Genomic DNA, 14,591 nt, shown 5'->3' on the forward strand with positions numbered 1-14,591 from the left:
GCCTTGAGTGGAGCTCAGAGCCGGCCAGGGGGGGCGGGAAGCTTGGCTTCCTCCATCGCTGGGGCAACCAAGCCTCCTGCTTGCTTCAGCTCCATGGCTGCCGGCCGCCATCTTGGTTGGGTTAATTTGCATATAGTCGCTCTGATTGGCTGGTGGGCGTGGCTTAAGGTGTAGCAAAGGTACGGTCAATTTGCATGTTTGTCTTTTATTAGTGTAGAATAGATGTAATAAGGGGGATTAGGAGAAATGATTGCTAAGAGCATTTCAGCTGTAATATTCAAAGATTTTTGACTTAGTCAAATAGTTTATTTTTGTTTTTGAGCATTGCCTACTCACCTCAAGCAACTAGTTAGTAGACTGAATTTAAAAAAGAAAAGAAAAAGACCTATGTTAGGCCTATTTCCATGAAGCATTCTTATGCACTCAAAACCTTGATAGTCCATTACATTGCTATAATTATCCAAAAATTTCATTTCCATTTTAAGAGTTACCTTAGCCTCAGAATAAATTTTAGAATATATAAGAAGATATAATTTTAAAAACTCATGTAGCTCAATGACATTTTTATAAGTTACTAAAGGACTCAAATGAAAATCAGTTAAGCCACTAATTTATTAGATTACACTGGCCTGGGGAATTTCTTTTTTTTTTTCAGTGTTTGTTTTATTTATCTTAAGTTTTAAATGCTTAAATCAGGGGTGGGGAATCTGCCAAGGGCCATTTGGATATTTCTAACATCATTCATGGGCCATAAAAAATTATCAACTTAAAAATTAGCCTGCTATATTTGGTTAAACTTTTAATTAACTCATCCTTAAATGACTTGGCAAGACCTGACCAAATGATTTTGCAGGCCTTATAGGATGTTCCCCACCTCTGGCTTAAATGGATGATAATGGGGATTTCCCAGGGTTTCTTTGCATCTATTTTTAACAGTGATACACTCAATAACTAATCACTGACTGATGATAATACCTATCAAAGAGGTTAAGATGAAGAGACTGATCCTATGCTTTTGGGAAACTATAACTTTCATATAAGTAAAGTTATGAGAAGGAAAAGTTGAAAATAGCTTAAAAATTTTAGGAAAACTATTATTTTCACAAATTTCTTCATGACATCCTTGGGCTTGTTGGATCAAGTAAAATTGTGTTCAGTCAGAGTGTAGGTGCCAAACCTACCCCCACTCTGGTTATAGCTACTTCCTGAATTAATAAACAGAAGCTTTAAGAACTCGGCATCTGTATCAAAGGAAGAATTGTAGAGGGCACTTTCCTCTACCTTATACCCTGGTAGTGTAGGTCAAGTACCCAGATAAATTCATTGAGCTAAATCTTGGGAAGGGAAGGGAGCTGAGGAAAAGAGATACAAAGAGGAATAAGAATACTGTGTTTCTTGAATTTAAATACAGTCTCTACACTTGTATTTAGAAAATAGAGCTATATTTTAAGGCTGGGATAAAGCAGGCAAGGCAAACGGATAAAATGAAATTTAGGGGCTTGCCTTTAAACTACTTTCTTCATGTGAAATTTGTGACATGTAAATGCATTCTTCGATCTTTTCTTTTCCATTTGTAATTTGGAAGTAATTGCACCTTTCTCATAGGAATATTGTAAGTTAAATGAAATGCTAAAGGGCAAGTTGAGATTTTCTTTTTCAAGAAAAGGTTATTTGTAAATCCAAAGTATGTGTGAATTCCAGAAAAGCTTCAGTGACATGGTACGTTCAGAATATGGAGTACTCACAGATTGAACCTGGAGTTGCAGGTCATTCTTCTCTTTTAAGAGAGTGACCATCTTTTCCTCCAGCTCCTTCCTCTTTGCCTCCGACTTGGCCAGTTCATCCTTGGTCTTCTGGAACTCTTCCTTCATGGTGGCCATCTCCTTCTCGGTCTCCGCACTCTTGAGGAGGGGCTTGATCTTGAAGAAGAGCTTCATCCAGGGCCAGTGCTTGACGTTCATGAAGGCGCGGATGTTGTACTGGATGCAGAATAATGCTTCTCTGAAATGACACAGAAATATCAGTGTAGACTGATCTATTAGAGACAATGCTATTATTTTTTATATGCAAACTCCCCTTTTAATGACCCTCCACATATAAATGATATGTCAATTCTGTATACGTTATATGCAGGCTTTACACATGTGTGTGCACATCTTCACACTCACACAATAATCCTCAGTATAACTGCTTTGCTAATATGTGCTGATTATATTTAACAATTCTGCATTTTCAAGTTCCTACCAAACAAGCAAAGAAGCTGACTTTAGAGAGGAAATACTTTACATGAATGAACATCATGTACCACTTTAAGATCATCGGAGATACTATAATAATAGTGATTTGGGAGCGGATGTGGCAATTGTAAATTGATTGAGCTGCTTGTCTATTGGCATATGGATGTGAACTATGAAATGGCATAGGTTGCTTTCTGAATTGCTCCACCTAAGTTGAGCTTATGATTTATCATGTCTTCCTTGAAGCCTCTCCTCTTATTTAACTCACCACTGAATTATTCACTCTATAAATTTCTTTTGTTAGCTTCTTCAGATAACAGACTGTCTTTTCTCAAATTCTTTGAGATGCCTCTGTGTTACTTGCTCATTATATTTTTAATATCTTTAGGGCATTTAGCACAAATTGAGCTCCAAAATTTCTTTTATTTAAATAAAATTGTAAAATAGTAATAAAAGATGCCCTTTCTGCAAACTGTAGCAATAGACTTACAAGATTTGACTACCCTGTAGCAATGAGTATGTTTTCTCAAGCTTCCTGAAATGGAAATTCTATTTTTATAGGTCCGGTTTATAAGAACCATAACTTTGAGAAGGAAGATACTATGACACAAATCGTAATGTAGACAGACACATGTAAATAACTTGGGGACACATAATGCAGACCTAAATAAGTACTTAAGGAACAAAATGAATGCAAAATGTGTGTGTGAGGACAGGGAATGCAGTATTGCTGTGTAGATAGAACTGGGTGAGGTTAATTAGAGAAAGGAGTAATGGAAGTTTTGAATTCATAAGTAGATAAATTAGGATGAGGAGAGAGGGCTTATGCAAACCTGGAAATAGGAGATAAGCAGATTGTTTAGACTGGCTGGAAAGGCTGTGTGGTTGGAAATGATAGATGAGGTGGGGAATAGAGGGCTTGACAGCCATGCAAGGTAACTTGGATTTGATGCCGCACACCACGGGGAAACCCAAACTGAAATGTGACATGATGAAAATAGTGCTTACTGCAAATTAGTCCTGCAGTTATATGTGAGATGGATGGGAAGGGACAAATTGGAGGGAGAAGAGAAGTTTTGGAGGGAATCCAAGTGTGAGAGGATCAGCAAAAGCTGATGAGTTGTAGAGGTGAACTGGCTGAAAAGCACATAGCCACAAAATGAAAGTTCATGAGTGATGAAGGCTGATTGATAGTTCCGAAGGGACCTTACAATTCTGATAGTCAGCATAGTTACCTCCTTTGTAACATCTTCTGATATTCTACCCTCATAAGGAATCCCCTACAGACGGCTTGAGTTCTTGTTATAATCTGGGCCAATTTGTCATCTCTCATTTCTTCCAGAAGACCCAGAAGGCCAGCTTTGAAGAAAACCTTTGAAGAAAAAGGGAGAGTCACACAGCATCCCCCATAGGACAGGAGACACAGAGATGCCCAAAGGTACTTGGATCAGGTGTAAATAAATAACAGCTATACCTTTGTATGTCCAAATTTATATTGGGTGTGATCAATGTCAATGGACCCTAGAAGTTTCTCAGAAGCCTTCTTGCTGTCAATGAACTGTCCGTCTGGGATAGCACTTGCATTTAAAACTTTGTATCTGTTCAATCAAAGAAAGAAAGGTGTGATCATATGTGAAAATCAAATTACACCAAAAAGAAACATCACAAAAAATCTCAGAAAGAGTAAAAAAATATTAGAAAATCCAGCTGTCCTTTAAATTTAGATAGTGAAACAATATAATTTTTCCACTGTCTAATGCATGTCCCATTCCTATTTTTAAGAAATGTCACCTCTTCTAACTTGTTATTCTGTCCTCCCACCCCAAGACTATCTTATTTGGCTTCTTAATTTTATAATATTTACTAAGCAGGATACATGAAATACAGTGAACAGAGGACAGTAATTAAATGAGTAAGTATTCATGGCATTCAGTGAAATACAACAAAGAGAGACTGGCCTTTGTTTAAAGTCCCCATATAAGATTCTGCTTGGGAATCCCTTCCTGCAGATTCTGATGCCTTCCAGCACACCATTGCACCTCAGCTGGTGCAGGACAAGTTCATGCTCCATGGCCCCTAAAAGGATATCAGAGTACTTAGTACTGGGCACTGAATTTTTGAAGTTGTGCCTGTTTGATTATTTCATGCTCTTATATCTTACCAGGAGTTTTGGTTTCATTGGGAATGATACACCGTACGAAGTGAGGGTGTGTGCTCCTCAGATTGGTCATCAATTTATTTAAATTTTCCTAGAAAACCAGATAGAAGAGACTTAATGAGAAAGTTCTATTTCAGATTTCTGTTTTGTAATTATATGGAACTAATCTATGTACTCTCTTACCTATTAGGTATAAGTCTGTGAGGCTTCAATTGCTCTGTATTTTGTTTATTTTTAAAATCTTTATTGTTTAAAGTATCACATATATCCCCTTTGCTCTGTATTTTAAAGACATCAAGATTCTAGTCTGCTAAATAACCAAAACGCCAAAATACTGGGAATAAATGTAACTCTCCAAGATATTAATTTCTGACACTTAGGACCTATCCTATAAACAAACTGAAAATTCAGTAGCCTTGATGCACAGGAAGTGTTCTCAACTGGGAATCAAGACAAAAGAATATGGCTTTGCTCTGACACTAATGAGCTGCTTGATTCTACAAAGTCTTTTTTGTCTCTCTGGACTTCATCTGGAAATAATTGAGAGTACCTCTAAGATCTCTCTTCTCTCTCAGGGCTAATAATTTTCATAATAGTGGTTTACAGTGGTAACCTAGGTTAGCAATTGTTCCAACTTTTGCCATTTTTTCCTTGAGTTTATTATTCCCTGGAATGTGTAACTTTTTTTTTTTGTATTTTCTTTGAGGAGTCTAAAATCATGAGACTATATAACCTTGTGTGGGTGGATCTTAGGTACATACTGAAAATGACCCACAGTCTGGAGTGTAGCGGAGAAGTTATTCCAAAAATAGAGTAATTGGTTATGATAGATGATGGTGTTTTACTCAACCATAGAAAATTCACATGTAAACATTTCTCAGTATTTCTTATGTATATTCTTTGAGAGAAGGCAGAGTTGCCCTCTCCCCATCTCATTAAACTAAATATATATATATATAAAAGCCAAGTGACTGGAACTATCAGAACGACCAAAGACGGGTTGCTATGACGCACACTGCGGCCGGCCATCTGGCCTGATCGGGGGTGGGGCCAGTCGGCCAACCTCCTAGGCTCCTTCCCCCAGCTAGCCTGGCCCTGATCAGGGCTCAGGGGGGCTGGCTGGACCCCACCCATGCACGAATTTGTGCACCAGACCTCTAGTTAGGAAATAAAAGTAATGCGTTTCTAATCTTGAAAACATGTACAAGGATAAGTTGATGAAACAATAGTTTATTGTGTGAGATAATGCAGATTGGTATTGAGAAAGAAAAAGAATAGGGCAGTATTCCTGTTTAGGTCATAGTTAGATCTGTATTTTAGTTATAAAAGAATTCTAACAAAGTAGCCATTAGACCAGACATTTAATTCAATTCCCTTTAGAAGAGTCTGTTTGCAAGCCACGTAAGAAGTCACATTATCTATAGTAAAATTATTATTGTTATTTTAATATCAAGAGACAGTTTCTAACTTAATCATCCATCTAAATCACTAGGCTTGGCTTTAGGTTATTTTCATCTATTACAAAAAACTAAATCTACAAACAGGTGTTTTGGTGGAAGGATGTTTCTAAGGGCTTTTTGGCATTCCTGAATACAATGGGTAAAGCTCCAACCCTTCAAAAGTATTGCTTTGGCTATACCCTGACAAGAGTGAATGTTTGAGGTGATTTTTATTAACATTCCATCCCCTCCTAGTTTATTCTGAATCCTATAATTATGTTAATTCATAGAAATCCAATAGGTTTTCTGAATTAAATTTGTACTTTACCCTAAAAAGAGCTGAGACAGTCTGGAAAGAAGAGCCTTTCTTCTTAGCACCTTTCTTTGCACCAGTGTCTGAGGTAAAAAGAAAACCCATCAATTAAAGTAGAATCCCAGAGGCTGGAATGGTTCGTGAACATGCTGTGGGAATGGGTTGAAGTTAGATTAAGAGCACAGAAAGTACCTGCTTCTGTACCAGCGTATGTGGAAAAGAGACTGGCCAGAGTCTTCATTGAAGACTTCTGGTACAGCCCGACCACGGTCTCATTCAGGGGGTCCTTGTTCTTGTCAAGCCAGCCGGCAATGTTGTAGTCCACGGTGCCCGCGTAGTGGATCAGAGAAAAGTGGGCCTCAGCCTTGCCTTTGACAACCTTGGGCTTCTGGAAGTTGGCAGACTTTCCCAGGTGCTGGTCATACAGCTTGTTCTTGAAGGAGGCGTCTGTGGCCTTGGGGAACATGCACTCCTCTTCCAGGATGGAGAAGATGCCTAGTGGCTGAATTCAGAAGAGTAGACATTGGTGTCAACCTATCTTCTTTCAAAAGATACAGTGGCTGTATCTTTTGATCAACTTATGATCATTTCCCAATTAATTATATTTATAAAGTAAAACAGAGTCATAGCTGAAGTCCTTTTGTTATTGCTAGAATGACCTTTCCACCCTTTTTTTCACATTCAGTCCACAGTATCATTTTTTTCACTTTAAATTTTTTTACAGTTGACATACAATGTTATATTAGTTTCAGGTGTACAACCCAGTGATTAGACATTATATAGTTTACTAAGTGATCATCCCAATAAATCTAGTACCCATCTGACACCATACATAGTTTTTACAATATTATTGACTATATTCTCTATGCTGTACTTTATATCTCATGACTATTCTATAACAATCAATTTGTACTTCTTAATCCCTTAATCTTTTCACCCATCCCCCAATCCCACTTTCCATCTGGCAACTGTCAAAATGTTCTCTGTCTCTTGAGTCTGTTTCTGTGCTGCCTGTTCATTTATTTTGTTTTTTAGATTCAATTAATGATAGATATGTATTTTCTTCCATTTATTATTCATATTTTTATCTCTTTTCTTCTTCTTAAAGAAGACCCTTTAACATTTCATGTTATACTAGTTTGGTGGAGATGTACTCCTTAGCTTTTTCTTGTCTGGGAAGCTCTTTATATGTTCTTCAATTCTAAATGATAGCTTTGTTGGATAGAGTGATCTTGGTTGTAGGTCCTTGCTTTTCTCAGTTTGACTGTTTATGTATTTTTTAATGTTATTTAAAAAATCCTCACCCAAGGATATGTTTTTATTGATCTTAGAGAGAGGAAGGGAGACAGAACATGAGAGAGAGAAACATTGATGTGAGAATCATTGACCAATTGCCTCCCAAACAAGCCCTGACTGGAAATCAAACCTGAAACCTAGCCCAACTGGTGTGGCTCAGGGGTTGAGTGTTGACCTATGAACCCCAAAATCATGGTTTGATTCCCTGTCAGGGCACATGCCCAGATTGTGGGCTTGGTCCCCATTAGGGGGCATGCAGGAGGCAGCTGATGAAGGATTCTCATTATTGATGCTTCTATCCTTCTCTCACTCCCCCTTCCTCTCTCTGAAATCAATAAAAATATATGAAAACAAAACAAAACAAGAAGCCCACAAACCCAAAACCTAGGTATGTGCCCTGACTGGGAATGGAACCAACAACCTTTTGGTGTACTATATGATGCTTCAACTAACTGAGAAACACTGGCCAGGGCCAGTTTGAATATCTCTTGCTATTCTCTTCTGGCCTGCAAAGTTTCTGCTGACAGTCTTATCAGAGTTCCCTTGTAGGTAACTAACTACTTTTTTCTTTCTGCTTTTAAGATTCTTTCCTTGTCTTTAACCTTTTGCATTTTAATTATGATGTATCTTGGTATGGGCCTCTTTAGATTCAACTTGTTTGGGACTCTCTATGCTTTCTGGACTTGTCTGTGTATTTCATTCAACAGGTTAGGAAAGTTTTCCATCATTAGTTTTTCACAAAGGTTTTCAATTTTTTACTCTCTCTCTCTGTTCTCCTTGTGGCACCCTCATGATGCAAATGTTGATACACTTGAGGTTGTCCCAGAGATTCCTTATACTACCCTCATTTTTTGAATTCTTTTCCTTTTTGCACAGCATGATTTTTACTAAAAGAAGAGCTGGATCCAAACTCCAAATGTCAGCACAGCATGGGGGGTGAACTGTTAAAAGGTTCTATACTGATTATACTTGTTTCCTATTGAATGAATTAACCTATTGACAAAGTTTCATTTTGCTATGAAAAGTACTTAGAATGATGGTTACTTTATATGCAGTAATTAAATACTATAAATAAACCAAACCTTATGTAAGACATTTTGTGTATTTAATCTCCTTAAAGATAGATTATGAAAAAGCATAAGCACTTTGATTTCTTGACTTCCAAACAGATTAACTTTCATATGAGCTCTAGCTGTGTTGCTTGTGCATTAATTTTAATTTAGGAAAAAGACTTATTTTTATTGGATCATGATGGAGATGGATTTAGAACTGATGAGGCAGTTCCTCTAGTGAAGCAGACCATATCAATAAAGTCTTCAGTGCTGCCTTAAAATTAGATTTGAATCAGTGTTAGAAGAAAAACTGGTTGGAACAAAATGAAACTAGGCACTGTGGTCCCTTGTACGTAAAAGTTGAAAAGAAAAAGTTATTTCTAAATAGTAATTTTCTAATTTGTATTACAATTTAAGATTAATGTAATACCTTTTAGAGTTGCTTAATATACTTGGAAAAGCTATCCTTACAGTTCAGCCTTTAGAAGTCAAACAGACCTTCTCGATGAGCTCAATGCAGGCAGCCAGGTCCATCCCAAAGTCAATGAACGTCCACTCGATGCCTTCCTTCTTGTACTCCTCCTGCTCCAGCACGAACATGTGGTGGTTGAAAAACTGTTGCAGTTTCTCGTTGGTGAAGTTGATGCACAGCTGTTCCAGGCTGTTATACTGCACAAAACAAAATTTTCAACATTAAATGGATTTTATCGCAGTAAAAATTCATTATTGAAAAAATATTTTATTGAAAAACATAGAAGATATTAATGAAATAAAAATTAAACTAATCGTTGTTTCTTCAAAAATCCCAGGGAAAAATGATTATTTTTTACATGAACCCTTTCCATGAATTCTGAACATTAGTTAAAAACATACATATCAGTCATATAGCAAGAATTCTGATAGAATCTACCGCCTTCTACCTCTAAGATTTCATGGGCAATATTATTCATTAAAAGTACAACCATGATCCTGTGAGTTATGGTTCAGATTTAGGGATGAAAGTAATGTATTAGAAAAACCTCACTTCTTTTACCGCCCTCTTTCTCCAATTCAAGATAAAGCTCACATTTTCATTTTTGAGTGTCACATTATTAAGGAAAGCTTATCTAATTTCTGTTCTCTTCATATGAAAAATTTAGCAAATCCTCCTTGTCAGGTCTGTGAAAGTAGGGACCTGATATGGTATAGTAATTGAAGATCTGAATCTTTGTTACAATTTACATCTTCATTTATAGACAGTGAAGCTGATGCCCCAGGGGGGAAATGGTATGTGTCACATGAACTTGCCTCTACCTGTAGGCCCTTTCTCATTGATGGGCGATGCCTTGATGGACCAAATGCTTCAGAGCTGGGTTCCTGTCCTGGTTTTGCCTTATGTGGCTGGAGGATCTTTAGCATGTGTTTTGATTTTCCTGATCTCCATTTCTCCACATGTTATTTGCAGTAATATTAATTACTCCTTGGTGAGTTGTTTTGAAGGTTAAATGAGGTAGTCTTAGTATAAGTGCCAGAAATACACTTTCTCAGTGAATGTTAGTTATCATTATTACTACATTCTGTTACCTCTTAGATATTTTGGAGGAACTCTAGGAGCAATGTTAGAGAAAGCAGTGCAGAAACTACAAATGCAAATGAGTAATGATAATACGTAGTACATATATCAAAGTCTAAGTTACCTTCTTCCCACTTTTTATTAAAATGAAGATAACTCACATCAAAGATCTCAAAGCCAGCGATGTCCAAGACCCCAATGAAGTACTGCCTGGGCTGCTTGGTGTCCAGCTGCTGGTTGATGCGGGTGACCATCCACAGGAACATCTTCTCATAGACGGATTTGGCCAGAGCACCCACTGAGTTGTACACCTTCGTGGACAGAATAATGTTTTTGATGATGTTAAAGGCATTATTAAAGGAGTAATGTTTGCTGGCATTATTCAAAGACCTGGAATGTGTATGATTCTTTGGGGTCGTGCACTTACCTGCTGTACAGTCTGGCCTTTGGTGACATACTCATTGCCAACCTTGACCCTGGGGTAGCAGAGGGCTTTGAGCAGGTCAGCAGAGTTCAGATTCTGGAGATAGGCTGCCTTGTCAGCAACTTCAGAGATACAATTAGAGAAATGTTGTGTAATGGCAGATACTCTCTTTAATCCAATCTTTCTATTTTTCTCCAATCCATTTTCTTTATTATTTAAGTAAAACCTTTAAATAATTCTATAGAACAGTGGTTCTCAACCTTCTGGCCCTTTAAATACAGTTCCTCATGTTGTGACCCAACCATAAAATTATTTTCGTTGCTACTTCATAACTGTAATGTTGCTACTGTTATGAATCGTAATGTAAATATCTGATATGCAGGATGGTCTTAGGTGACCCCTTTGAAAGGGTCGTTCGACCGCCAAAGGGGTTGCAACCCACAGGTTGAGAACCGCTGCTATAGAAGGTCAGATGAGGCTCTCTGTACGTTAGAGAATGTGCTTGCTAATAAGTGATCAATCAGTTACACTGGTCTTTTGTAATTTATTGCAAGCAGCTTTTGAGGAACTCACCCACAGTAAACATATGTTCAGTGTTAATGGAAGTATTTTATGTAAGGTACAAGCCACAGTCTCTTCTCTTAAGAGACATTAGGTGTAGTTGGAGGGATAAGATAAATACATCTTAATATCCCCTGTTAGGGATGGGCAAAAGAATATTTGGATCCTTATCTTAGTTTTGCTCCTCCCAATTTCATCTCATTGGATCAGTTTCTTTATCTGAAAATGTGGGAAATAAATTTCACTACAGAGTCTCTAAAATTCTGTCAATGACTATACTGTAAATGCCACATGTCAGGTACAAAAGTAATTGCTGAAAAGCTTAGGAGATGGAGAGAGAATGCCAAGCTAGGAGGTCAGGAAGGGCTTCAAGGAGCAGATAACCAGCTTTGGTGGTAGGTCCTATATGTTCCATGTTCTTTCTGTGCATGGAGTACATGGTTTTCCTTTCTCAGTTTCTTTTTATCTTGTTTTCTGCCTACACTGTCTACAGCAGTGGGCGCTGCAGCGATCCAGGGGGGCGGTGATGGCCACAGGTGCATTTGGGGGCGATGAGTAACTGCTATTAAAATTTTAAAAAAATTAATTTCCAAGGGCTGAGTAATATTTTTTCTGGAAAGGGGGCGGTAGGCCAAATAAGTTTGGGAACCACTGGTCTACAGGTTAACATATAGTCAACATACACGCATGCAGATGTCTAGGAACATCCTTCACCCTCAGCTGTGTCTGGTTAGATCCTGTATTACCAGCTACCAGGTTTATCTAGCTAGTGCCGAAAGAGACCACTAGGTCAAGTTATCTTCTATACCTACCCGCCATTGCCAAGGCAAACCAGGAGCACTATTCCATCTCATTCTCTTTCTAATGAGCTTTCCTCCCCGCGCTGCCCCCCACCCCCTGTTGTGATTTTCTTACATATAAGTGGCTTATTAGGGTTCATTTTAACTTATTTGGGCTGAATAGAAATGATGGCGATATGGAGATGTGAGGAAGGAACGGGGGTGAGGAAATCATGCAATGTATAAATGTGTGTGTGCCCTTCAGAAGTCTGACTAAAAAGATTTGAGTTTAGAATAAGCTTTTTTTTCTTGCCATTTTCTCTAATTTGAACCCAGATGGAGTTTCATTTTGTACCTTCAGTGCCGTCTGGCTCAGCTTGCTCCTCACGCTGCTTTTGCTTGAATTTCATGTTCCCATAGTGCATTACTGCCCCTGTGAGCTTATAGATGGACACTTTCTCTTCAGGAGTGAAGCCCAGGATGTCAATGGCACTCTACCAGGAGAAATGAGAGGATAAAGATTAGGGCAGAAGAGATTAACATTTAGGAGAGTTTATACTGTATCCTAAAGTAACCGTAGCTATATTGAGTTTGCTATTGTCATCCCCATTCATAATAGGTTTTTTAAAAAGTGTGTGTGTGTGTGTGTGTGAGAGAGAGAGAGAGAGAGAGAGAGAGAGAGAGAGAGAGACTGACTTACAGAGCAAAACCCTTCATCCCTGTGGAGGACAGTCTGAGGGAGCCACAGTCTGCCTTGCCCACCAACTGGCTGACTTTACTGACAAAGGCATAGTCATATGGGTTTGTGGTGATCAGGAGCATTTCTGGGTACATAGAATTCAGGAGACACATTTCACATTAGAAGTTGTTAATAAAAAATATTAAATTTCATCTATGAATTTAAGATCTTTCTTACCAATCAGATCTGGCTTCTTATTGGAAGTAATCTGATAAAAAATATGGTAACTTCTTTCTGCCTTTAGCTGGAAAGTAACTCTGGACTTTTCTAGAAGATCTGGAAAGAAATGACATTAGACATTGAATTAGAAGAAAATATAAATGCTGCTGAGATAGTAAATTAATCTCAGTGTCTTTGTACAATTGGGGACATTATACAGGCTCTCTTGAGATTTCTGTTTGGTGATCGATCCTTTTGGTGATACATATATGAATTTCAAATACAAATGGGAGCTGCCCAAGGTTCTTACCATTTAAGAGCAGAGACTGAAGCATAGCTGCTCTAGCAAAAAATAAACTTTCCCTCAGGGGATCTGTGGCCTCTGTATTATAATTGATCCTTAGCATCCCTTCCTTAGATCGCCTCGGACTCTGTGGTCAGGGGCTTCCGTGGAAACACTTACCGAAGCTCAAATCAAGAGCAAATCACAGAGATATATTGTAAACCTATAGGTCACTTTTAGGAACCCATAAATAGCCCTAATGTAAAAATTTCATAGTTGCTTCTGAGGCAGCAATTCCAGAATGTGCTATAGAACCATCAGTCTGAGATTGAGGTAAATGGAGCACACAGTGGATCATGAATAAGCCTGGCATTGGCTCAAGGGCAACACTGGCAGCAGTCTCAGTGCGTACCAACTGTTGCAAAATATCCCTGTTAATGAAATCACCGTCTCTCTCTTTTGATTTTCAATGGTCCTGTTACTCACATGTTTCAATATCAGCAGAAGCCAGCTTCCCTGTAGTACCGAAATGGATTCTAATGAATTTACCCTTGAAAAGAGAAAGATGATTTAGTATTAAAAAGTTGAAGCACACAGTGATGCAGTTGAAATGATAATTCAGATGGCTACTCTGGCACTTAAGGGCAGAGAAGACATCTCTGTGACCAAGACACTTACAAAGCGAGAAGAGTTGTCATTCCTCACAGTCTTGGCATTGCCAAAGGCCTCCAGCAGGGGGTTGGCACTGATGATTTGATCTTCCAGTGTCCCCTGCAAAGGCAAGCGCAGTGCTCACATCTGAGGCTCCCCACTTCCTGAGAGCCCCAACAGTCTTGATTCTGACTCTGGTATTGGACTCACCTTCATTTTGCCAGAAGTAGCTTCCTCCTTCTTCTTCTCCCCAGTAACTGCAATTGTTGCAAAGTACTGGATGACACGCTTGGTGTTCACAGTCTTCCCTGCACCAGATTCTCCGCTGTCAAATAGAAACCAGAGAAGAGATCAGAACTACAGCTCACATTGTTAACATCTAGGATAATCACCACAAACCAGAGAAGATTAAAAATATCACATACGTGATCAGGATGGACTGGTTCTCGCGATCTGTGAAAGAGAAATCAAGCCCAGTCAATATGAATATTTTTTAATCAGTTCAGATCAAATACAGCTTGTCATTTTTCACATTTTGAAGATGTTGCCTATAATTTTTTTTTTAGCCTCCATTATAGTACTTGCCACTTGGAGAAAAATTTGTGAAAAAGAGAGGCAAATAATCATCTATTTCTTCTCGTATTTTATTAATTTTTATAACTTATATTATGGGAAGTTTCAAACATATACAAAAGTAGAGACAATAAAGCACCCCCATATACCTATTATATAGCTTCAACAGTTATTATCATTTGGTCATTTTATTTAAAATGTTTTTGATTTCAAAGAGAGGAAGGGGAGAGGAAGCGATAGAAATATCAATGATGAGAATCATTGATAAGCTGCGTCCTGCATGACCCCTACTGGGGATAGAACTGACCTCCTGGTTCATGGGTTGATGCTCAACCACTGAGCCACACTGGCCAGACATTTGGTCAATTTTATATT

At 38.2% G+C, this 14,591-nt stretch overlaps 1 protein-coding gene across 2 annotated transcripts in view; it reads right to left on the bottom strand.

Annotated features, from left to right (window-relative positions):
- LOC102259256 (myosin-1) overlaps positions 1 to 14,591 on the bottom strand; it is a 121,035-nt gene that overhangs the window by 13,739 nt on the left and 92,705 nt on the right. Inside the window, exons 5-21 of one of the 2 annotated variants that reach the window (XM_005878812.2) lie at positions 14,069 to 14,096; positions 13,854 to 13,968; positions 13,671 to 13,763; positions 13,479 to 13,542; positions 12,728 to 12,826; positions 12,531 to 12,635; positions 12,167 to 12,307; positions 10,475 to 10,593; positions 10,209 to 10,358; positions 8,994 to 9,164; positions 6,340 to 6,649; positions 6,163 to 6,230; positions 4,399 to 4,486; positions 4,196 to 4,313; positions 3,712 to 3,835; positions 3,473 to 3,609; positions 1,746 to 2,001 (exon numbers count right to left, since the gene is read on the bottom strand). In XM_005878812.2, the coding sequence (XP_005878874.1) occupies positions 1,746 to 2,001; positions 3,473 to 3,609; positions 3,712 to 3,835; positions 4,196 to 4,313; positions 4,399 to 4,486; positions 6,163 to 6,230; positions 6,340 to 6,649; positions 8,994 to 9,164; positions 10,209 to 10,358; positions 10,475 to 10,593; positions 12,167 to 12,307; positions 12,531 to 12,635; positions 12,728 to 12,826; positions 13,479 to 13,542; positions 13,671 to 13,763; positions 13,854 to 13,968; positions 14,069 to 14,096 (2,186 nt within the window). The remainder of the gene's footprint in view (positions 1 to 1,745; positions 2,002 to 3,472; positions 3,610 to 3,711; positions 3,836 to 4,195; positions 4,314 to 4,398; positions 4,487 to 6,162; positions 6,231 to 6,339; positions 6,650 to 8,993; positions 9,165 to 10,208; positions 10,359 to 10,474; positions 10,594 to 12,166; positions 12,308 to 12,530; positions 12,636 to 12,727; positions 12,827 to 13,478; positions 13,543 to 13,670; positions 13,764 to 13,853; positions 13,969 to 14,068; positions 14,097 to 14,591) is intronic. The other variant, XM_014549853.1, reaches the window with a different exon arrangement.

This window comes from Myotis brandtii, unplaced genomic scaffold, assembly GCF_000412655.1.
Source record: "Myotis brandtii unplaced genomic scaffold, ASM41265v1 scaffold573, whole genome shotgun sequence".
Taxonomy (NCBI): domain Eukaryota; kingdom Metazoa; phylum Chordata; class Mammalia; order Chiroptera; family Vespertilionidae; genus Myotis; species Myotis brandtii.